The sequence below is a fragment of the Musa acuminata genome, chromosome BXJ3-7 (genome assembly GCF_036884655.1).
Source record: "Musa acuminata AAA Group cultivar baxijiao chromosome BXJ3-7, Cavendish_Baxijiao_AAA, whole genome shotgun sequence".
Taxonomy (NCBI): Eukaryota; Viridiplantae; Streptophyta; class Magnoliopsida; order Zingiberales; family Musaceae; genus Musa; species Musa acuminata.
Window position 1 is genome coordinate 12599871 of NC_088355.1, and position 24434 is coordinate 12624304.

The 24434-nt window shown below is 40.5% G+C and overlaps 2 protein-coding genes across 2 annotated transcripts; one reads left to right on the plus strand and one right to left on the minus strand.

Annotated features, from left to right (window-relative positions):
- The first annotated feature begins 1497 nt into the window (after positions 1 to 1497).
- On the plus strand, positions 1498 to 4977 carry LOC135642866 (glutamate receptor 2.7-like). The gene is made up of 5 exons (XM_065159351.1): positions 1498 to 1777; positions 2343 to 3670; positions 3758 to 4070; positions 4142 to 4548; positions 4630 to 4977. The coding sequence occupies exons 1-5, from the start codon at positions 1498 to 1500 to the stop codon at positions 4975 to 4977; spliced, it is 2676 nt and encodes an 891-aa protein (XP_065015423.1).
- Positions 4968 to 24434, minus strand: LOC135642280 (diacylglycerol kinase 7-like). Its single transcript, XM_065158288.1, has 12 exons — positions 23998 to 24434; positions 22586 to 22708; positions 21587 to 21724; positions 21420 to 21505; positions 21159 to 21246; positions 13647 to 13722; positions 13179 to 13261; positions 12398 to 12468; positions 11312 to 11389; positions 9156 to 9243; positions 6366 to 6482; positions 4968 to 5333 (listed from the first exon to the last, which is right to left on the minus strand). Exons 1-12 carry the CDS (start codon positions 24331 to 24333, stop codon positions 5175 to 5177), a joined length of 1443 nt encoding a protein of 480 aa, XP_065014360.1. The 5' UTR covers positions 24334 to 24434; the 3' UTR covers positions 4968 to 5174.

Genomic DNA, 24434 nt, shown 5'->3' on the forward strand with positions numbered 1-24434 from the left:
TTGACTTAAATAGGTTAGGGTTATGATAATCTCATATCAATTCAATCTAAAAAGCCAAGTCTATTAAATTGTATATCAATTCTCTTAACACATGATCTGAGTTCAAAATCTTTTTCTAAATTATCTGGAGTTGATTTTCATAGAGTGCCAGTTTATCATTATTAAAAAATTAAAATTATAATGGCTGTAATGATGTTTTAATTTATTAGATAAAACACAAAACATCTTGCAAGCTTCCAATTTCCCCTCAAGTCTAAATATTCCATCCTATACATAAGAATTAACATACATGCAATTCGACATGTCCCTTTATTAGATCTAAATGATTTCTTAAACTTTTTTATATCTATCTTTAATATTTATGTATATTTTCTTAACATGTCCCTTTATTTATTTTGTGAATAAAACATAAATAAGATCGATGATATATTAATTAAGTTCTTATGTTTAAAGTCAATTAACTTAGGTTCACCTCTTGATAGAGGCATTTAGTTTGATTCAACCGTGATCAATACTAATTATGTCCTTCATTTGCTTTTATCATAATTAGTTTTGTATAAAGTGTTTGCTTAATAGAAATACAAATTAAATTAACTTCATGAAGGTTCTATCACTTTTAAGAAGATGATCGACTAAGCATGCACTGATGTCGAGGGTGACCACTAATTAAGAGTGAGTCTTCACTGAGTTGGAACACCTCAGGAACTCCAACGGAAATAAGGTTTTTATCATCAACGAACTTCTACAAGTGGTGCCATACATAATATTCTCGGTGATCTCTAACCATCTTCCATGATTTTTTACGTTACCACCGGCAACTCTGCCAAATTATTCTACAAAGACAATTGTTTTACATATGTTTTCTTACCGATTATTACATTGATTCTTTGTTTTATACAATATATAATGTCTAAAAGGTGCTAATCATAATTATTTTTTTTGTCTTAAAATACTCTATTTTTCTTGTAAAATATTGTAATTTAAGTTTGCAAGGAAGTTCAGATTTTGTGATCTTTGCTTATTAGTACAAACAGTCGAAACTATTGAGACTGTGATGGAAGCACTAATAAATTAGACGGAAATGATCTTTTTAAACTAATACCCAATTCCAACTAATAATCATTCATTCACTCACTCATCCATATCCAAACAAGCATTTGAAGAACTGCATGTTCTTACAACTATACAGCATTTTGTGGAATGTAAAGTTCCATCCCACTCATATTATTCTACTGTACTGCTTCGCAGCTGTTTCCTGAAACCATGTCATCCATCCGGTCAAATGGTATTAGGAATTCTTCAAGTTCTAGAGTAGAATCGGATCCCTTTCAACACCATGATCCATTAATTTAAGCTAAACCATATGTAGTCTTCTCAAGTACGTAATTCCTGTAATCCTGCACGACACTTTCCCTGCATTTTGGGCAATCCAATGGGCTCTATAAATTGAGGAGCCATGCCTAGGTAGGCATCATCAACTCTTCGTGAATCCTGACAATGGAGAAGCTAATCCTCCTCCTTTGTCTTGCTTCTGCCATCTTCCGTTGCTTCTCTTCCTCCGCAGAGTGCAAACCTCAGGTTGACGGAGGTGGGAACGGGACTGTGCATGTCCGTGTGGGTGCCGTCCTTGACATGCAGACTTTAGAAGGGAAGAGGAACCAGGCAAGCATCAACATGGCCATGGATGATTTCTACGCTGCTCACGGAAACTACTCCACCAGGGTAGATCTTTGCCTCAGGGATTCCAACACAAGCATCATTGGTGCAGCGGCAGCAGGTGATGATGATGATGATGATGATATATATATATATATATATATATATATATATAAGAGCCATTGATAGAGATTTGCTCCTCTTTAGTTGAGCCCTTAGTTTGATTCTAGAACAGATGATCTTGATTCCTAATATTTGAAAATCAAAATAGAATTGCATGACAACAGTTTCTAACTTTTGAGAACCAAAATAAAACTATATAGAATCTATTCTAATTTTAACTGAAATCTGATTTGAACCATCGGTTTTTCTAAATTAAAAATAAACTAAAATAATAAAAATATAATTTTTTTTTTAAAAAATGATCATAATGTTGAAAAGTGGATGTATTTCAATGCATTAATGAGTCTAATGATATAAATTTTATGAAATTATAAAATTATCAATTACTGTGTTAATATAGGATGTTCATATTTTTTTCTTCGTTTGGTATATCAAACAAGTATTCGTTTGTTCTTCATGTTTCAAACAGTCGATTGTTTTTGGATGACGTCCTCCGATTAGGTCTGAGTATACTTGCAAGACCAACTCCTCCGTCAAAGATTCTTATTCTTAATGTGTTGCAGCCACGAAGCTATTGGATGACGTCGGAGTGCAAGTCATCATTGGTCCTCCCAAATCCACCCAAGCTGACTACGTGCTAGTTCTTGGCAACCACAGTCGAGTTCCCATCCTTTCCTTCTCCGCCACCAGCCCTTCCCTCTCCACCGCCCGCACCCCCTACTTCGTTCGCACCACCCTCAACGACTCCTCTGAGGTCGGCGCCATCGCCGCCGTCGTAAAATCCTTCGGCTGGCGCAACGTCATCCCCGTCTACGACGACACCGACTACGGCACGGGTGCCATCCCCTACCTCGTCGACGCTCTCCACGCGGTCGACGCCGCCGTCCCCTACCGCAGCATCATCGTCTCCACCGCCTCCGATGAGCAGATCGAGAAGGAGCTCTACCGACTCATGACCTTGCAGACTAGAGTCTTCATCGTGCACATGCTCGCTGACCTTGGCTCTCGCCTCATGCGGAAGGCCAAAGAGGTGGGCATGATGGTTGAAGGCTATGTGTGGATAACCACCGACGGGATCACGAATGACCTCGACTTACTGGAGGAGAAGGTGCTCAACTCGATGCACGGCACCGTCGGCGTCCGCCGGTACATTAACAGATCCGACGAAGGTGTCCGACGTTTCACGAAGAGATTCACTGAGATGTTCGCTCAAGGGAATCCGAGCGTCAACATGTCAGTGCAACCTCACGTTTTCGACTTCTGGGCGTACGACACTGCTTGGGCTGTGGCCATGGCGGTAGAGAGAGCCGCCGGGGCAATGAGGCCTCGCATCCGTGGCTCCCCAAGCCGTAGCAGTGTAGCAACCGACTTGGACAAGCAAAATGTTGCCATAGATGGACCGAGACTTCTGAAGGCGATCCACGACACTCGGTTCCGTGGCTTGTGCGGCGAATTCCTGCTCGTGGACGGGCAGCTCCCAGTTTCCGCCTTCGAGATAGTGAACGTCGACGGAGACCATGGCGGAAGGGAGACCGTGATCGGATACTGGAAGCCGGAGTCCGGCATCACGCGACACCCGAACACTAACAAGGCGACAGAGCTCATGCCCATAGTATGGCCAGGGGGGTCGACGACCGTGCCCAAAGGCTGGCAGATCCCAACCAATGGCAAGAAACTTCAAGTCATCGTACCTGTAACAACAGGATTCAAGCGATTCCTGAGCGTGGAATGGGATCCAACGAAGAACTCAACCAGCGTCAAGGGTTACTGCATCGATGTGTTCGATGCTGTCATGAAGTCGTTGCCATATGCCGTCCCTTACGAGTACATTCTGCTTCAGCCGAGGACGGCCTCTTACATCGACGATCTCGTGTATCAAATATACCTGAAGGTGATCCTTCCTCCCTCTTCCTCTGATCATTCTTTAGACCTAAGACCAGAATCTAAAGACGTACCACACTCGTTGTTGCAAGTCCAGAACTATGATGCGCTGGTGGGGGACATCACTATCGTGGCAAACCGGTCTCAGTACGTGGACTTCACGCTGCCCTACACCGAGTCAGGGGTGTCCATGGTCGTCCCGCTGAAGAAGAAGCCTGGGAACGCATTAATATTCTTGAAGCCATTGTCGGCAGATCTATGGATATCATGCATTTTCTTCACCTTCCTTACAGGTTTCGTGGTGTGGCTGTTTGAGCACAGGGACAACACCGGTGAGTTCGGCGGCCCGCTGCACCGACAACTGGGCATCATCTTCTGCTTCGTTTGCTCCACGCTGGTCTCATCACCAGGTTCGCGTGATCAAACCACCTGATACAGTGACATAGAAATCATGTCACATGACGTTCACTTGTAATTCCAGAAAGGAAGTTGAAGAGCACAGCATCGCAGATCGTGGTGGTGTTTTGGGCGTCCGTGGTCCTGATACTGGTGTCGAGCTACACAGCGATGCTGTCGTCCATGCTCACGGTGCAAGAACTCCAGCCCACAGTGAGCGATGTGACCGAGCTCCAGACGAAGGGAGTCTACGTCGGCTACAGAAACGGATCCTTTGTGGCCGACTTGCTGCAGAAGATGAACTTTGACCGGCACAGACTCAGGAACTACAGCACGGTTGATCAGTATGCCGATGCCTTGTCCAAAGGAAGCGATAACGGAGGGGTGGCAGCCATTTTCGATGAGATCCCCTACCTCATGTTCTTCCTCTCCAAACATTGCCTTGACTACACCATGGTTGGGCCGACGCATCAGACGGCTGGATTTGGCTTCGTATGCCTCTTATTTGCCGCTTATTCTGCAGCGAATAATAATAATTTGATGAAACAAACTTTGTTTGCTTCTTATTCTTAGGTGTTTCAGAAGGGGTCTCCATTGGTTGCTGATGTTTCGAGGGCTATATTGAAGGTGACACAAGGGGACAAGATGGTGGAGATAAAAAGGAAATGGTTCGGAGATCGGCCAACATGTTCTAGTCAGCGAGACAATCTCAGCTCCATGAGGCTTAACTTCAGGAATTTTTGGGGACTCTTTCTCATCTCAGGACTTGTGTCCATCACTGCCTTGGCCTATTTCGTCTGCAACAATCCATATGAAGCAAAGGAAGTGATGGCAAGGATGCAACAAGCAATCTTGTACATCAAAGGGGGGAAGCTGGATAAAGAAGCTCAAAGTGTTACTGAACCTGATCAGAATGGGTAAGCTATGGCACTTCCGTCCATGAATGCATCCGATTGTTCAATTGGAACCCAAATCCTATACACATTCCAGAGACAGCATTTTTTACATCATTATCATAATCTGAATTGAAAAATCAATTTTAAGCACTAGAAGGGATTCACGAGTTCCTCAGGGAAAATGTAAATCAAGAATATTGCAATATACATAGACGGGTGGTATCATTTTCCGCTTATCATGCGTGATTGAAAGGGAACCCTCTCGATCTTCATAAAGGTTGAGTAGTCCCTTTTTAAGGGTTGTTTCCAGGGCTCTCCATCCATTTGCATGTAGGCTTTGTTCCAGTCACCACCTCGTAGTTCCAACTTAATAGCAGCTGCCTGCAAGCAGAAATCAGCATGCACTCATTTGAGTGAGCCTAAAATTCACAAAATGGAGCCACCACATGGCAGTAGCGATGACCAAAGGATGTGGAGATCACAGATAAAGAATCTCTGGATAGAGTAATGAACATTAACATCAAACTAAAAGAAGAGAGAAGAGAGATTGATATATATATATATATATATATATATATATATATATAGAGAGAGAGAGAGAGAGAGAGAGAGAGAGAGAGAGAGAAGAGAGAGGGTTTTGGGGCCAATTGAATGTCAATTCCAAAGCAAAAAAGACAAGACAATCCAAGAGATCTTTCAACCTACAAATTTCATTATGTTTGTATTGTCGTATAATTCCACAAAATGGCGATGTCGTGAACTCAATATTTGAAGGATGAAGCTAGGGGAAATAGAATACTTGTCCAGTGGCCCAAGAAAATAGATCTAGGAAGAAATTGACAAGCATCCAAGCTTTTGACTGTCAAGTATTTTCTCATCCCAGCTAACTCTAAGCTAACATACTCAAACTAAATTTACTATTACTATTTTGTTACGCGTCACATATGTTAACACCATAGTTCAAGGACAACAAGAAAGAAATCACATTATTTTGTGTATATCACCATATAAGATTGATATGAATCATCCGAGTCTTCCTATCCTCTCAGTTAAATATAACTTCAATGTTAATTTCTTTAAAAAGAGACACCATAAAAGGGCATACTTAGTACACAAGGCTCCCACCAATATGAGGTCTGGGAAGGATCAATGTATACAGCCTTATATCTAAATATTTAAAGAGACTATTTTCATAATTTAAACTGTAGTCTCCTAGGCCACAAAGGAACAACTTTACCATTGTGCCAAGGCCCACCCTCTAAAGAGAGGCACCTGGTTTAGTTAAATAGAACTTGTGGTTAGTGATGAAAATGCATTAAGAATTCATAACACTTGTAAGAAATGAAAATGCTAAAATCAAAACCATGCTAAAATGAATCTATGATAGTAGAAATTTCAAGATAATAGAGGTACCTGTGCAATGTGTTTCGCCAAAATAAGTTCAACCATAACAAAGGATGCATGCCATCCATGCTTTAACCCGAATATCTCAAGCAGCCCGTCATCCACTTGAGCTTCAAAAAAGCTTTTCTGATAAAAGAAAGGTTAAAATCCCTGTGAATTTCCTTGAGAATAATATATCAGGACAAGATTTAAGATGCACCAATAAAACTCTCCCTCCCCTCTTCTTTTCCTATTTATCATCTTTTTGTTACATAGATTTGCATCAAATAGAGTGAATCTAATGTATGAATATTTGTCATCAATACTTCCAACAGAACAAATTTCTTCATAGACATTTATAATATTATAGTCAAGGTTTGCCAGAACATTATTGTGAGTAGATAAGTAAATGTATTGTTTTGTGTTATATAAAAAAAGGGTACAACTGCCAATGCATGATTCAGTTGAAAATTGCAAGATTCATGGTTTCATGCTTAGAACAAACTGTTATTTCTATCAACAGCTAGGACTAAATTATTATTCAGTAATAACAGACAGGTAGTGCTGCTTTGAAAAATCTCGAAGAGCATATCTGGAAGCCTTAATGGGAGTTGGAAACGTATAATTAATCTATATCCAGAGAAAGGGGAACATTTCAAGATAGTCTCTGAAGTCTGAAGCATGGAGACAAATAAGAGACAACAACACTATATGATATGGTTAGCGTAATAAATCAAATTTCAAAATAAAACAGGACATAAGATGAGATGGATACAACACCAAATATATTTAAAATGCATATCATATATGACAGTTTTACATTTAGTAATAGTAGTAAAACATGCAGAAACATAAAATTATGAATAACAGGTAATTAAGTAGCACTATAAACCTATTCATCCAAAAGAAATAATTATTAGTAACAATAGTACTCAAGAATGTAGGAGAGATAGCAAGAATTTTTTATAAGAGACGTGAGATTGTTACTTTAATTCCATTAATTATAATTTAATTCAAGAATTTATTACTTTAATTAAAGCCCCAAAATCAAGCCTCAAAGAGGAGGCATTGTGGAAGAAGTCCAACCACTTAGATCCAACTCCAAATGCAATCTGACCTTAGATGAAACAGCAAGTACTTTTTTCCCTAAATTCTTGTTTTCCCTTTACATTTTCCATTTTCTTTTTCCCAACAGCCACCTGTGTCAAATACTGAAATCTTCCCATATGAGCAAAAACAAAGGAGTCCAACTAGTGGGTACCTAGTATTGTCCAGTATTTTGCTCATTGGCTTGATGATCTACAAGTTGAAGGACCAAAGTTTTTGAAAGTTTAATTTAAAATTCATTTTAGATATTATAAGAAAGTCATAACCACAGCTGACCACCTTAGCACAAGAATCAAGGGAAATAATGAGATAAACAAAAGAGAGAGACATGAACAGTGATAGCTTTAGTTGACTGGACCATATAGGAAAGAAGAAAGAGAAGGGATGAGGAAGATGTCAATTATAATTTGATAAAGGAGGGTAATTTGACAACAAAATTCAATGGTCAAAAGGCCATGGCAAAAGATGTAGTACAAGATTATTCCAAATAAGCTAATGGGAGTAAACCGTGATGTCCTTATTGTAACTAGCCATATTTCCTGTTTTGTATATTGTATTCAATTAGGCATTGTGTTTCTCTAATATTGTGATTATTACATACTTTATGTTTATGATTTCTCATTCTTAATGAATGTTAAAAGTAGACTACTTGCTCTATTACAAATATCCTGGATGCTTTATGTGTAAATTGCTCATTCTTAATAAATTAAGTTACAAAAACCAGACAGATATTGGGTTTGGTTGCGTGGATAGGAAGGATTGCCAGTACGGTTGGCAAGCCACTCTATACAGCTACCACATCCCATCTCGTATTTACCAGGGTCTATTTTGAAGTTAATAAAGCAAAGAACCTCCCAAAGAAGGCCTGTATCAACATCACAAATGGAAGCCTATAATGGTACTTCCCAAAGACCGAAATTCTTGATAAGAGGAACAATATTGCCATATTTGTTGAAAAGATACCAAAATTGACGATTGACACATTTCATACTAGAAAAAATCACAAGAAATCTTTTGATAAAACATATTCCTATTTATTGAATCCATGGTTGAAACAAATGGCTATAGTGGCATGTCTTAGATTAAGCATGTGAGAGGAAAATTCAAGCATATTTACAACTACAGTGTAGTGATAAGAAAAATTACAGTGCTTCTTTGAGAATCATTTAATTTATACTTTTGATACAAAAATTCAACATCTAATATTTCTCCACTGCTGAATAAACTAACAAAATTGATTCCTAATGGTTCTATAGCATGTTTATGTATTCATGAAGCACACAACAACAATAAAACTAAAAGTCCCAAATATTTGGGATCAGCTATATGGATCTTTTGCTATCATTGAGATCTATAGAAAGCTATATGTTTAATTAAATTCAAAGTACTTAAATATTTATTTATAATTTCTATTAATATCTTTTTAATTATGAAGTAGTATAATATATTTAATTATGAAAATATTGATTTTAGGTACATGATAATGCACAATGCAATGCACCTTGAATCAGCACTGTTATCGGCATATATAGTGCAATGACAAACAAGAAAACTTGGAATTCCCCCAAGCTCATCTATTAGTTCCAGTAAAATGCCAATTCCAAACATAATTAAAGGTAAAGATAGGCAGCACTTACATGAATTTTTTATTATGGAAAACCAAGAAACCAATCAAACAATTAGAAAAATCTCATGGACAAAAGTAACACAAACCTTCTCAAGATACTCAGGCATAGGATGCCCCCATGGATGTCTTCCACCTCCATAACAGTCAAGATTTAGAATAACAATGGATCTAACACTGCAGCCAAAGAACATCTTGTAAATCAATTCCATACTTGAAGAATAAGAAAGTTTTCCATGTCCTAAGGAGATAAATAACATTATATCACGGTATTCTTCCATGTTTTTTTTTCTCACTAGAAAAATAGGGGAAGGCAGATAAAGAAAAATATGAGTACCACTAGAAATCCTACCCAATGATGGAGGTGACAAGTCCAGAAAGAAAAGCCCAAGCTTCCAAGGATAGTGGAGCAATCAAATGACTAAGCAGTCCATTATAAAATAGATGAAACATCCATGGAAAAAAATCAGAAGTGTTCTTGACAAAATTAGATTTGAAATTCTAGCCTTTCCCCAATTGCCTCTCTGCCATATTACCTTCTCTTCATCATCATTTATTACCTCCCACATCTCCATATTATTCCTTGCCATTTTCCTTATCTCTTCTTTCCCCCCTTCATTTTTCAACTGCATTTAACTTGTCAGCAAGTGTCAATGCACTGCTAAATGACAGACGAAAGAAATAACTCTTTTCAAGGTGTTGGAGGAAGATAGAAGTTGAGGGATCAAAAGAAAGGAAAAGGGAAAAGGGGCAAAGGTGATAGAAAAAGTAGAAAGAAAGAAAGAAAGAGAGAGAGAGAGAGAGAGAGAGAGGTACCATAGGACCACAGCATGAGAGAATAAGAGAAAAGGTGTTGGTAGTATCACCTAAACTGAAAATCTGTACTCTAAACACAAATCCACATGCTTTTCTTTTTATTATTTTTGTAAAAGAACAAAGGGTGGGCAATGTTGACCATTATATTAGAGAAGTTGATTACTTCTTTGATGATTAACACATGGGCTCACCAACGAAGGGAACCCAATTCAATCGAGTTGTGCAAGCAATAATGAAACCCTGTCACCTACCTCGCTGCTGCTAACAACCTCCCCAAATTAATGAATAGCAACAATTGGCTCCATTCCACCATGTTGTATCTAATGTGATGACATACATCAGATTCCTCATCAGAAATGTCATCTCAATGATGTCTTCTTGACCTTCCTTTGCCATCGTCTCCTTGATGATTGTACACATCTCTCAATTATCAGGCCAGTGAATGGCAAGGATGAAATAATTTGTCTTGGGAGAGATAGCTACAAAATAAAAAATCCCAATGATTGACCCTATGCAATGGACCACCTCTCCTTTCAGTAAGTAAAGGTGGATATCTATTTTGAGTCAATCCTAATCTTCTGGCTGATGGATACCTAAAACTTACTAAATTCCATGCTAGATAACAATAGCTCCAATGTAGACCTTTCTATTACCTTCAAAGAAGATGAAGAACAAAAGGTCAAACAACACCACTAATTTTATGGTTATCTGACCACTCAGGTTAGAGAAAATACCCTTGAATTATGAAAGAACTGGTAGAAGGGAAGTACTTTAGAACATACATTAGGTCATTGGGCATTTGATGCCATCAGATCTGCCCTCTTTTTACACAAGGGTTCACATGGATGTTTGATCTCATAATTAAGAAAGAGTGCAGAGATTTCAGTCCTAAGCAGTCATACTCCAATCATTTAACTAAGTTTGACTCTTTAAAAAATTTTTTAACAAGATTAGATTGTGTTCATCAACTTGAAAGCTATTACCAGTCTCGTATCTCTTCTCTTTAGGGCTTTTTTCTTAAAATATAAGATAATTGATTATAGCGCTTCATGCTAATGTCTCATTGAGCTGCTTCTATTCTTATTAATTAGATTCTTGCTTCTGTTATTGCTTTCAAGGTTATGTTGAATATTTAATAAAAGATATTTATCAGCCAAAGGTAGGGTCTGCTTATATGCTAATTGTTATAATATATGACTACTGCTTGACATATTTCTGAAACCTCCCATTTGGCAAATGACATAACTATATTGAACAATCATGAAAAGAGGAAACAAGTCCAAAGCAAGACAAAACGGAAATGGAACAATTGCAACGACAGTGAATTAACACTTAACAAATTAGTATCAGGACGGATAAAACATGCATCTCCTGAATATTGTCACACAGTAGATTACCTAGACAACAAAAAAAATAAAAGTAAACTGACCTTGAAGGAATTTGAATCTTCTCCCACTGTTTGCTATTGACTTTTCTAATATAAAGAGCTAAAATGTTTTTGAGTCCCCTGCATTTGGATTCCAAGATCAATAAACATAACATTTTTCTTAACTTCTCTGTGTAGACAACAATTGGCAAACATATCAAGCAAAAGGGGAGATCATTGTCCATTAATAATGAGATCAAAGGCTACATACCAAAATAAAAAATTTTAAGAGAAAGGAAAAGTGAAACAAAAGTCGGAAAAACTGTATTGATAAGAAAATCAAAAACATGAACTGCCTGAACTCACCCATCATCTCTAAGCTAAGCACCTCAGCATGTTTTATAATATCCTGTCCTCTAAATAAACACCAATATGTTGCTCACTTAAAGATACTGTTATCCTGTTGTGTTGAGCAAAGTTTTTCTGAATCTACCTATCTAATAATTGTATGATGCGTATATGTGTAACAACCATGACAATGTCATTAATATTAGCACAATGGAATTAAGACATCGAAGAAGAATATTCACTTTTATGGACATTAATCTAACTGTGTAATGCAATCACATAGAAGGACAATGATATGGTTTGGTCCAAACTAAATTGAAAATTTAAGCAAGTTCAGAAAAGAAAAATATTAGTTATGAGGATAGAGGAATTTGTAGTAACTCAGAATAGTGAAGCTTTAAGCTGCAGAGAGACACTGATGATGCTTCCTGAAAGTCTCTTCTATTATAAATTTAGTTACGGCATCAATGTAATATAGTAAAGCAATGGTTCTTTAATTCAGTAGAAATTCAATCATAGATGCTGCTACTATTATGGGATGAGGACTCTGAATTGGTTCGTGGAGGGCAAGATTTTCCAAAGATAATTTTTGGTTCAGGTATTCAGTTGAAACTTGATCTCAATTTGGCTTCTCTGTTCTACAAACCCAAGTGTTTTCTAGTTGCACCATGAAACCTTTAGCTTCATATTGTGAATTATATGATGATTAAATTGTGTAAATTGAAATACTTTTCTCAGAACTGAAAATGGAAATTCAATAAAGTGAGCAATTATAATCCACAGGCATAACATGGGTATGACCTTAGTTCTGGAGATTTCACACACGGTGTAAAGAACCACCCTTGTGTGCAGCCAAGTCCAGCATAAATCAACTGAAAAACAAGAAGTTCAAATGATAAATGAGACTGCATCTGACAAAACATAAGACCAGATGCTTAAAAAATTTGAAGAGCACTTTCAAAGCTTGACATGAGGAATGGCTAAAATGCATAACATAATATAGACAATTAAAATAGACATTTAATAATTTAAATAAAAATCAATTAAACACCAGGGAACTGAATTATATATTGATGAAATAGAAGAACCTTGTCCCCCCCATAATAAGGGGTTGAATGTAATGCTCCAGTTTAATCCTATATCGGAAGCAGAAAATAATATGGATGAATCTATAAGAGATAGAAGATGCACTTCAATTTTTGGGTTAGTAGTATAAGCTCAACAAGTTAATGAGATAGTTATCCCATCAAATTGAGTCGTGACCTTGCACCTATTATTCTGCATGCAAAACTAAGGATTGCAGGAACTATGAAGAGTAGATATATTCAGCTTGGGTAGAAGTTCATATGCGCTTGCAAACTAAGGAATGCAGGAACAAGGAAAAGCAAATATATGAAACAGAAGAACCTAGTCCCTCTGCAAGGTGTTGTACCTAGTGCTGGATAAATTTTTTTGTGCAACTTGCAAACTAAAGACTGCAGGTGCAACTTGCACTAAGAAATACAGGAAAAGGAAAACGAAATATCAGATTCATGCTAGACTGCAGATAGTGAACAATAAAGAAAAAAAATCAAAAGCATACTTTATTTGACATGGGACCCTGTGCAAGATATGGTTTTTTGTTGCGTAGATGGTGGAATCCATAAGCAACTTGAGCATCCATTCCTATATTCCAAAAGAAATGAAAAGAGTAAGTATCTGCAAGCACCCAATGGTGCAGAAACACAACTGGAGGAAAATATTACCATGAAAGAAGATGACTAGAAAAAATATATTTCAACATCATTCTTTTGGATTATCTGTTTCCATCTTGTTTGAACTACTATTCAGTCCTAAAACCTAGAAGTAAAAAAAACAAACCATATTTCGGCAAAAAATTAAGATCATGTAACACTTGTTCCTGACATCTCTTATGGAGCTAAAATGAAGAATGCATAGACTTGATTGTTAAATTCAGCTCTGAGATAATAACAATACCAATGACTAACATAATAGTGTTCATGAAGCAATGAGTTTCAGAAACAAAATTGTTGTAGGCCACAGAGCTCACCAATGCTAAAGTAATTGTAAAATACTCCTTCAGAGCAAGAAATGTTTTCAGGCAATTCTCTTTGTATGTCCACATCCTGCAGCAACATTGATTTTTACAACATATTACAATATATAGCTTAAACAAGTAAAAAAATTGAATGCAGTCTGTTAGCTTTAACTATGAACAGCAGGTCAAAACCACTCAAATCATACAAAAAAAGAAATAAATAAAGCAAATAATCTCAACAACAAGAAAGAAAGAATCAAGTATATCTAGATATTAACCTGGATAATTGGAAGAATATTGCAAAAATGTATTTCATGTTTAATCATAACATTTGAAGTGTGGTAAAGAAGCACTGGAATCCAAAATTCATGTTAACTATTATATAGAGTTAGTGTTTCAGCCAAGGTTCGCAATTTCGTACCATACCGGAGTATCGAGCCCAGTTCGGTATGGTACGGTACGAGTATATCGAGCGGTATGCTTTGGCATACTGTTCGGTGTATATATATATGTAAAATAAAAAAGTTAAAAAGTAAAAAGAAGGGCAACGTCGCCTTGTTTCTTCTCCTCGCATAGGAAGAAGCTCCTCGATGACGTCACCTCGTTTTTTCTCCCCACGAAGCCTTGACGACATCGTCGAGGCTTCTTCTCCCCGCACGGATGAGGAGAAGTCGCTGACGACGCCGATGCCTCATCGCCTCAGACGATGAGGAGGCGACATCTTATATGCGGTATCCGGCGAGAGAGGGCAGAGACGGATCAAGATCGTCGAGGGAGAGCGATGCCGGATCTCCAGGTTCTCCCTTTTTTTCTCCCTCTTCTTTCTTCTCCCTTGGCTAATATCGCATGGTGGCAGATTGTCACGAACGATCGTCGCGCACCCGCAACAACTTCGTTCAACGAACCGTTAGTCGCTTTTGCATGCTTGTACCTAGACATGGCAGCAAGTTTTGCCTTAGTTTTGTATGTTTTTGCTTGTAAAAATGCATGTTCGAACAGGTTGCAGCACTGCAGTGCGACCGCTCACCGCGCCGGGCCAAACTGCCCAAAACAGCCCCGTTTTCGCATGCCACGACTTGTATTCTGTAAGCTGTAGCTGCACGCAAAACGTCAGCCATCTCAGCACCCTGGAACCCCCCGGGTGGCACAGGGCTAGATGAGGCTTCGGTATATTATCGAGCATTGAAAAATCTTCAAAAGTTCGCACGTTAACTTGACGGGAACTTTCCTTCATGCCCGGCACCCGATGAGCAGTTGTTTATGGACTTGCAACTATTCGTTCTATTTTCTAAATTCCTTGTTTTCTCGTTCCTCTGTTTTCTCTCTTGCACCAAGGTGCTTGCTGAATTGCTTGTAAAGCTTCTCTCTGCGAGACGCCGAGACTTGTCCGTCGCTCATTTTCAATCTAATAGACTTTCTATTTTACAGGTCCTTCGGGACCTGTACGAGGTTGCAACTAGGCTGAACCTTTGCGGACTTAGGTAATCCTAGCTAAGTCCGAGGTGTTGGCGCAACGGTGCTTCACGACTTAGGCAACTTCAGCTAAGTTCATGACTTTGCCGCAAGGGTGCCTCATGACTTAGGCAATTCCAGCTAAGTCCGTGACATTGTGATATCATAGCAGGCAAGCAATTCAAGCAAACAACGAAGAAACTTCGTAATCTCGCCATATCCAAGCATTGTGGCGAATCGAGCAAGGTGGGGCAAGCCAGACCATTGCCCCAAGCAACCGCAGGTAGTCTGCAAGTGCAAACTCGCTCTCATATTGGTGGAGCCGCGTTGGAGGACCGTAGTAGCGAACATGATGAGCGAGAAGTTGGCTACTCTCCACGAGCGGAGGAGGCACAATCTAGAGCGCCAACCGGGAAAAAGAGTCATAAGGAGAGACTCACAGCGGCGGAAACCCGCTTGGATGTTCTTGAAGTGAGCTTGGAGGAACTCTACCATGGCCAACGAAGGCTTCTCGGGGTAGAGAGCTCGCAAGAAGAAGCTAAATCTTGGATCGACAAGGTTGAGGCCTTAGTCGATTGACTGTTAGACGATACCAAAGACTCCGTGCAACATCTGTATGAAGTCGTGGCAGAACTCACTTCTAGGGTGACCATGCTCACTAGGGCACTGAATGCGGGAGGAAGCAACACCCACGTTGCACCGCCACAAAACTTGAGGGCACCCGAGCCATATTGTTATGGAGGTGCCAGAGATGCTAGAGAGCTCGAGAATTTTCTGTTCAACATGGAACAATATTTTCGAGCTACAAGGCCTGATTATGAAGAAACCAAAGTTTCGATAGCTAGTATGTATTTGAATGGGGATGCAAAACTTTGGTGGCGAACCCGTTGAGAGGAGATCTAACAAGGTCCGTATCGGGTGGACACATGGAAGGACTTAAAGCAGGAGTTGAGAACTCAATTTCTACCTGAGAACACAGAGTTCGTCGCAATGAGGAAACTAAAACAACTCCACCAAAGTACTTCCATTTGAGACTACGTGAAGCAATTTTCTGCACTAATACTGGACATACAGAACATGTCCGAGAAGGATAAGCTGTTCAGCTTCCTCGATGGTAAGCCTTGGGCTCAACAAGAACTGCATCGAAGGAATGTCACCGATGTGATCGGGGCAATTGCTACCGCAGAAAGGCTCACCGACTTTGTTACCTCTGAGGACCCGGGAAAAAGGAAACAATCTTCAAAAGGAAGGAGCCTAGGGGCGAATAAAGGAAGAAGAGTTCCCACAAAGGGCCAATCTCAAAAGGCAAGGCCCCAAAACCTGGCAGATGCTTCTTGTGCGGAGGGCCGCATATGGTGAGAGAGTGCCCACAGAAGCAAGCACTCAATGCTTTAACAGCTTATATCCATCCCCCCAAATCGGACAAGGGTAAGGCTGTCGCTATTAGTTCGAGTAGTTCAAAATCCAACAGCGATGATGAGGTGTCGCAAGGACCCCGGATGGGAGCAATACGTTTGTTGAACGCTATGCGGAGTCAAGTGAGGGAGAACATGAAGACAATGCCATAAAAAGCAGGAAGCAGCTAACTGATATACGTAGACATTAAGCTCAATGGCCAAACAACTCGTGCGATGGTGGATACGGGTGCTACCCACAACTTTATAGCCGACCGAGAAGCAAAGCAAATTGGGCTGATCTTTGAGAAAAACCCGAGTCGAATAAAGGCGGTCAACTCGGAGGCCAAGCAAATCTCCGGGTTGGCAAAGGGAGTTCCCATCAAGATCGGAACATGGAGCGGGAGCACAAACATGATGGCGGTGCCACTGGACGACTTCCAAGTAATTCTTGGAATAGAGTTCATGTACGAGGCAAAGTTGGTGCCAATGTCATTCCTAAACTCCCTATGTATGATGGGAGGTGACGACCCCTATGTGGTTCCCGTCTCTCGAAGAGGAACCAGGGAACCCCAACAGATATCAGTATTCCAACTGAAGAAAGGGGTACGAAAAGACGAATTAACATTCGTGGCTACTATAAAGCTAGAGCCACTCGACGAGGAGGCCATTCATGGATCTGCTATGATGGCTAATGTTCTGAAGGAGTTCACAGACGTTATGACATCCGAGTTGCCGAAGACTCTGTCGCCATGCAAAGGTGTTGATCATCATATCGAGCTGGAGCCAGGAATGAAGCCTCCAGCGAGACCACCATACAGCATGCCCCCTCTAGAGTTGGCAGAGCTGAGAAAGCAGTTAGGTGAACTGCTAAGCGGTGGTCTCATCCATAGTTCCAAAGCACCTTTCGGAGCTCCAGTTCTCATTCTCTTCAAAAAAAAAAAAAAAAAGATGGGAGCCTCTGACTATGCGTCGATTATCGAACCCTCAACAAAGTGATGGTTAAGAACAAGTATCAAGTCCGCTCATCGCAGACTTGTTCGACTAATTGGGCAAAACAAAGTATTTCTCCAAACTCAACCTTTGGTCGGGATACTGGCAGGTGCGCATTGCTGAAGGTGACAAAACGAAGACTACCTACGTGACTAGGTACGGAGTGTTTGAGTTCTTGGTGATGCCTTTCGGCTTAACCAACGCTCCGGCCAAGTTCTGCACTCTTATGAACCAGCTATTCAAAGAGTATTTGGATAAGTTTGTGGTTGTCTACTTGGATGATATCGTCGTCTATAGTCAAATGCTTGAGGAGCATGTTGAGCACCTTTGGACAATTTTCAAGGTTCTCAGGGAGAACACTGTGATCGTGAAAAGGGAGAAGTGCTCCTTGGCTCAAACGAAGATCTTATTATTGGGGCATCAAATCAGTGATGACTCCATTTAGATGGACAAATCAAAGGTGCAAGCTGTTACGGAATGGCGAACTCCAAAGATGGTGCCAGAGCTGAGATCCTTCCTTGGTTCCGTCAACTACCATCGGCGCTTCATAATAGGGTATTCGAAGCGCGCAACTCCACTGATGGAGTTGCTGAAGAAGGAGCAGCCTTGGAGATGGTCTGATAAATGTAAAGCGACATTCCAAGATTTAAAAGCTGCTGTGTTGGAAGAACCGGTGCTCAAATTGCCGGACTACAAGGAGCCCTTTGAAGTCTATACAGATGTTTCAGACTTCGCTATTGGGGGAGTACTCATGCAGGAGGGTCATCCGGTAGCCTACGAGAGCCACAAGCTCAACGAGACCGAGCAGCGGTATCCGGTGCACGAGAAAGAGGTAACAGCGGTGGTCCACCGTCTGCGAGTTTGGCAGCACTACCTTCTTGGATCGCGATTTGTGCTGAGGACAGACAACATCGCTTTAAGTTATTTTTAAACTAAAAAAAACTCTCCCCAAAGCAAGCATGATGGCATGACTTTCTGGCTGAGTTTGATATGGCAATGGAGTACAAGCCCGGAAAAGCAAATGTCGTAGCTGATGCATTGAGCCGGAAAGTGAAAATGAATGCCATACAATTGGAAGGCAGAGGCCAAACAAGTCAGTTGCACTCCACTTTCCTTCCCAGGATCAGGGATGGACTGTACAATGATCCTTAGGTAGTAACCCTGATGTAACTTATCAAAGAAGGTAAGGCACGACGATTTTAGGTCCAGGAGGGACTCATTTACACAAGAGGCAATAAGGTTTATGTTCCTCGAGTGGACAATTTGAAGTATAAACTCTTAAGAGAGTGTCACGATTCCCTTTGGGCTGGACATCCGGGTATTCACAGCACCTTGGCTCTCGTAGAGAGAGCCTTCTACTGGCCAAAGATGGGGACTGATGTGGAGGAATATGTTCGAACGTGCCTCACTTGCCAACAAGATAAGGTGGAGCAACGGAAGCCGGTGGCACTTTTGGAGTCGTTGCCCGTACCAGAAAGGCCATGGGAGAGTATTTCCTTGGACTTCATATCAAGCTTGCCAGCAGTAGGGGGACTCGGATCGATACTTGTGGTGGTCGATCGATTTTTAAAGTATGCAACTTTCATTGCTACACCCCTACACTGTTCAGCAGAGGAGGTGGCCAATCCGATGATGAAGAATGTGGTGAAGTATTGGAAAGTCTCGCACAATATCATCAGTGATCGAGACGCTCGATTCCTATGACGATTCTAGACTGAGCTATTCAAATTGTTGGGGTCTAGGTTATACTTCTCCACAAGCTTCCACCCCTAAACGGATGGCTAAACTGAAAGGATAAACTCGCTCCTTGAGCAATATTTTTGGCACTACGTGAGTGCCAACTAACGAGATTTGGTGAAACTGTTGGACATAGCCCAATTCTCTTACAACTTGCAACGGAGCTCTACATCCAACAAGAGCCCCTTCGAGATCATTATAGGACAACAACTATCAACTCCTCATACCTTGGCTATTGGATATACTGGGAGTAGTCCGTCAGCATATCACTTTACAAAAGAATGACACCGAAATATAGATATTGCATGGGCTTACTTGGAGAAGGCGGCCAAAAAGATGAAGAAGTGGGCAGACTTATGAAGGCGGTCATAGGAGTTCAAAGTCGACGATTTGGTGTTAGTAAAGTTCCAACTAGCATCACTCCAATTCTTTAAGAACAAAGTACACAAAGGATTGGTGCGTAAGTATGAATGGCCTTTCCCAATTATCAGTAGGGTAGGCAACGTCTCCTACAAGTTGCAGCTGCCAGCGTGGCTCAAAATTCACAATGTTTTCCACGCCAACAACTTGAAAGCCTACCATTCAGATCCGCAAGATGCTTCCCGAAGTGTTCCAACTCGGCCACCCCCCACCGTAGCCTCCTACGAAAAGAGAGTTGAAACCATTTTAGTGGATCGCAAGATAAAGCTACCCAATGGTGTTGAACAAAAGGAGTACTTAGTGAAGTGGCGAAAGCTTCCCCGAAACGAAGCCAGTTGGGAACCTAAAGGCGCCCTACGACATGAAGAAGCAATCATCAATAACTACCAACAAGTGTTGACGAGGGCGTCGATAGTTTAAGTGGGGGAGAATGTCATGAACGGTCATCGCGCACTCGCAACAATTTCGTTCAACGAACCGTTCGTCACTTTTGCATGCTTGTACCGAGACATGGCAGTATGTTTTGCCTTAGTTTTGTGTGTTTTTGTTGTAAAAAATGCATGTTTGAATAGGTTGCAGCGCTGCAGTGCGACCGCTCGCCGCGCCAGGCCGAACTACACAAAATAGCTCTGTTTTCACGTGCCACGGCTTATTTTCTGCAAGCCGCAACTGCACGCGAAACATCAGCATCTCAGTACCCTAGAACCCTCCGGGTGGCACAGGGGTGGATGGGGCTTCGGTATATTGTTGGGTGTTGAAAAATCTTCACAAGTTCGCATGTTAACTTGACGGAAACTTGTCTTCGCGCCCGACACCTGGTGAGCAGTTGTTTATGGACTTGCAACTATTCGTTCTACCTTCTAAGGTCCTTGTTTTCTCCTTCCTCTTTTTTCTCTCTTGCACTCAAGGTGCTTGCTGAATTGCTTGTAAAGCTTCCCTCTCTGCGAGACGTCGGGACTTGTCCGTCGCTCGTTTTCAATCTATTCAACTTTTTGTTTTACAGGTCCTTCAGGACCTGTACGAGATTGCAACTAGGCTGAACCTTTGCGGACGCATATGTTGCAAGGGCGCCTTAGGACTTAGGTAATCCTAGCTAAGTCCGAGGTGTTGGCGTAAGGGTGTTTCACGGCTTAGGCAATTTCAGCTAAGTTCATGACTTTGCCGCAAGGGTATCTCACGACTTAGGCAATTCCAGCTAAATCCGTGACAAGATGGCGATGTCGAAATTGGCTGTTACCGATCGATTTCGTATGGTAATGGGGTAGAAACAGCCCCAATCGATGGTATCGCCCGGTAGCAGGTGGTCCACGTACTGGTTTACTGGCGGACCAGTACATATCGCCCGGTACGGGTGGTATCATTCGATATTAAAAGCCCAGATTTCAGCAACATAAGAATAACATGCAGTTCTTTTGCAGGAGAGTAATAATTAGCATGTATCAACAGAATCATACAGTATAAATTAACTAAAGAAACACCAAAACTAGAAAAATATATAACAGCAACAAGAACAGATTCAACATCACACCTGAGTAAGATCGTACTCCTCCATATGCTTAAGAGAAAATGGAAGTTCTAGTCGTTCTGTTTCTTGCATTATGATTGTAACATGCCAACTGCATATATTATAAATTTTTAGTTAACATAGCTGTGACACATCTTCCCTTATCTTTGAATTCAAAAGTAGAGAAATTCTAAGATAAAGATGTATCACCGTTATTGAATGATAAGCTTAAGAATGAATGGAGATCGGTTAAATTAACAATGACATAATGGTGATTATGCTCACCTATCAAGGTGTTGAACAGGATTCGAGACTGCCTTAAGAAGAGATTGTTTCACTGCTGACTTCCATGCAAAAGGAAACGAACCACCCTGCATTTGGGTAACCAGATAAACTGGTGCTATCTCAATGAATCTGCAATTGTCAACTGACAGTTAAATGCAGCTCTTTACCCAACCAAAACTCCTTGAGAGATCATTCCCCGTTCCAAGTGGAATAATGCCAGTTGGAGGAACTGGCTCTCTTTTCTGCACAAAAAGTTCTCCCAGGCTTCCCAATATCCAACCTACAGTACCATCACCTCCAGCAACCTGCAAAAGAAAATAATTAATCATGCATCCCATAAAAATATACTGCCCAATGGAATAAAACTGGAAAAAAAAACTGAAGAGAAGTGAATAACTGACTAGCACAGTATCAAAACTGTTGGAAATCGAATGATGATAATTTCAAACTGATCAAGGTTAACATATATTAGATTGGACACCAATTCAAACTAAAACTTAAGCTTCTAGGTTGTGGGCCAAACCCAGTATATGTAATTTGAACCTATCAATTGTTGGTGATGATGCGGGACTATTTTTTATCTCTCTTCAGCATGCACAACTGAATATTTTCAATACTCTTATTCATGTGTGGGTTGATTGTCTTGTCTTTATTCGTTAAGGGTTCAAACTTAGTAAGCATCTTTTCTGACACTATAGGACGGTTCACATATTCGCATTCACTTGTCATGGTATGACTCATCTACATTCAGTCAAACTCATGGGTTGAACCACCACATCTTGGCCTTGGCTACCAAACCCATCTTAACTCAATTTTTTAAACTCATTTAGATCAAATTTTATCTACTTGGCTCTGATACCATGTTGAAAATCAAATAATGATAATTCTGATTCTAACTGATCAAAGTTAACATATATTGGATTGGACACCAATTCAACCTAAAAGCTTAAGCTTCTAGGCTGGGTGTCAAACCAACCTAAACTTTTCAAGTTTTCTTAGTGATATGGGATTATTCTCTTAGTCAATCTCTCTTTTTTCTCACACGCATGAATATTTCTAACTAAAACATCGGATAAAAAAGGAAATACTTCACTATGATCCATGATTGTAAGAAGTTCAAGCATGCATGAACAGACACAGCAAGCAATCAGTTCAAGAAAATATACCATAACTCTTAAGTTTTCGCGAATGACCCTTGCAAGATTGTCGCCATTGTCACCCAAGTTTTCTAAGCAAGTCAAACCATACTGAACAAAATGAGGAGGCTGGATATCTGAAAGATCAAATACCTGGATTAAATAAGATAAATAATTAGTAACGTGCCAATTTTGCACACATAGATATGATTCCAGAGAAAATTTTTAATTATAATTATCAATAAACAGCATCATTGGAGTCCATGTGGATCACATTGCATTGACTTGAACATACTAGAATCCTACTTCTCTAGCAGAACTCAGCCTGTCCAAAAATTCTTACTGCAATAATGTTCCATCTACAGTTTCCACAATGGTAACATGAAAATTTTATCACATGAACTCATATCAACTATAGGGTTTTAATTAGCTACTAGAAATTGACAAAACAACACTAGTAGCATAGCAAATCAGTACATATCTAAACAATAACCACATAGGAAGCTGTTGGAAGATTGGGTTTTCTTGAATTGTATCACATCCGCAATTGAAGTACAGAATCATAAATTTTAATGAACTTGAAAATTCTGGACAGCAAGTTCCAGCACAATCTACCTTGGTTCAATATATAATTAATGAACAAAACAAAATAAGTACATGACACTCTTAAAGGCCATCAGAATTCATTGCTGATCGCCCTATCCAAATGTGTATGGAGTTTGATGTCCTTTTGTTTCTCCTTTTTTCCAATAAATTGTTGGTCAAAAGAAGAAAACCATATGGAATTCCCATAGCAAAATAAAGAATAAAAGGCAAAAGGAAAGAAATATATCACACGGCAGGCTGATCATCAAGAAGGTGCAGGCACCAAAAAGATCCAAAGTCAAGAAATCCTCTCAAATTTGAGTCCACAATGTATGCAATAACAATCTTAGGACAACCAAAAGTTCAGAATCTTGCTAGTAACAATAGCACTGAATCAACATTTAATGCTCCATAATTCAAAGATCAAAGAAGTTCAACACAAAGATGTCTACCTGATAACCATGTGTCTAATTTTTGCCATTTTTAGCTTTTATTATCACTGTTTCGGAACCTAAGAGACCAAAACTTTTGCTTGCCCAGATGGTTTACCATGCTACATACATATTAGTAAATAACCTTCTCTAAAAGCAAAGCAGCAAAGCGAACCCAAACTCTTAAGTCACCAAGAATAAAATAACTCCGAATCCTCAAAATAATGCATAAAGATCGATCGAGAAATGCAAGCTTATCACGAACTAAAGATCTAAAGATTCACTCCAGAAACTCCAAAAGTGTACTCAAAGACTAAAAGCCACTGTAAGCCAGCCTCGATCTTCGACCTCAGGAACCCCAAAGGAGATTTCGCAAAATGCAGTAGAAAACGCAAGAAGAGAGAGGAAATGGACTTGTTCGTTGACCTGTTCTACGCTGATGAGCTGCTGAAGCCGGGCCGTAAGCTGGGGGCCATGGCGGCCGCCGCTGCGGGAGTTCACGAGCACCACTATCGGCGCCTCCGGCACCTCGTCCGCCTCCTCCCCGGCTCTCACCGCCGCCTCGGCGCTAGCGCCCGCGTCCCGGTTGCGGATGGCCGACGACATCGCCGTCCGGATGTACGCCGGTATCAAGATCTTACGCCTCAGCTCCTCCTCGTCGATCCCCATCCCCAAGATTCCACATCTCCGGATGGACTCCCACAGCGAGGATCTCGCCGCCACCGTTCCTCCCCCCTCTGCAGCCGCCGTGAAGTTCGACATCTCCCTTCACGCGCTCGCTAGCTGCCGTGTTCGAAGAACGCGAAGCAACCGAGGCAAAAATCGGAGTGAGAAGGAATTAATGCCACTTAAAAAAGGAGGGA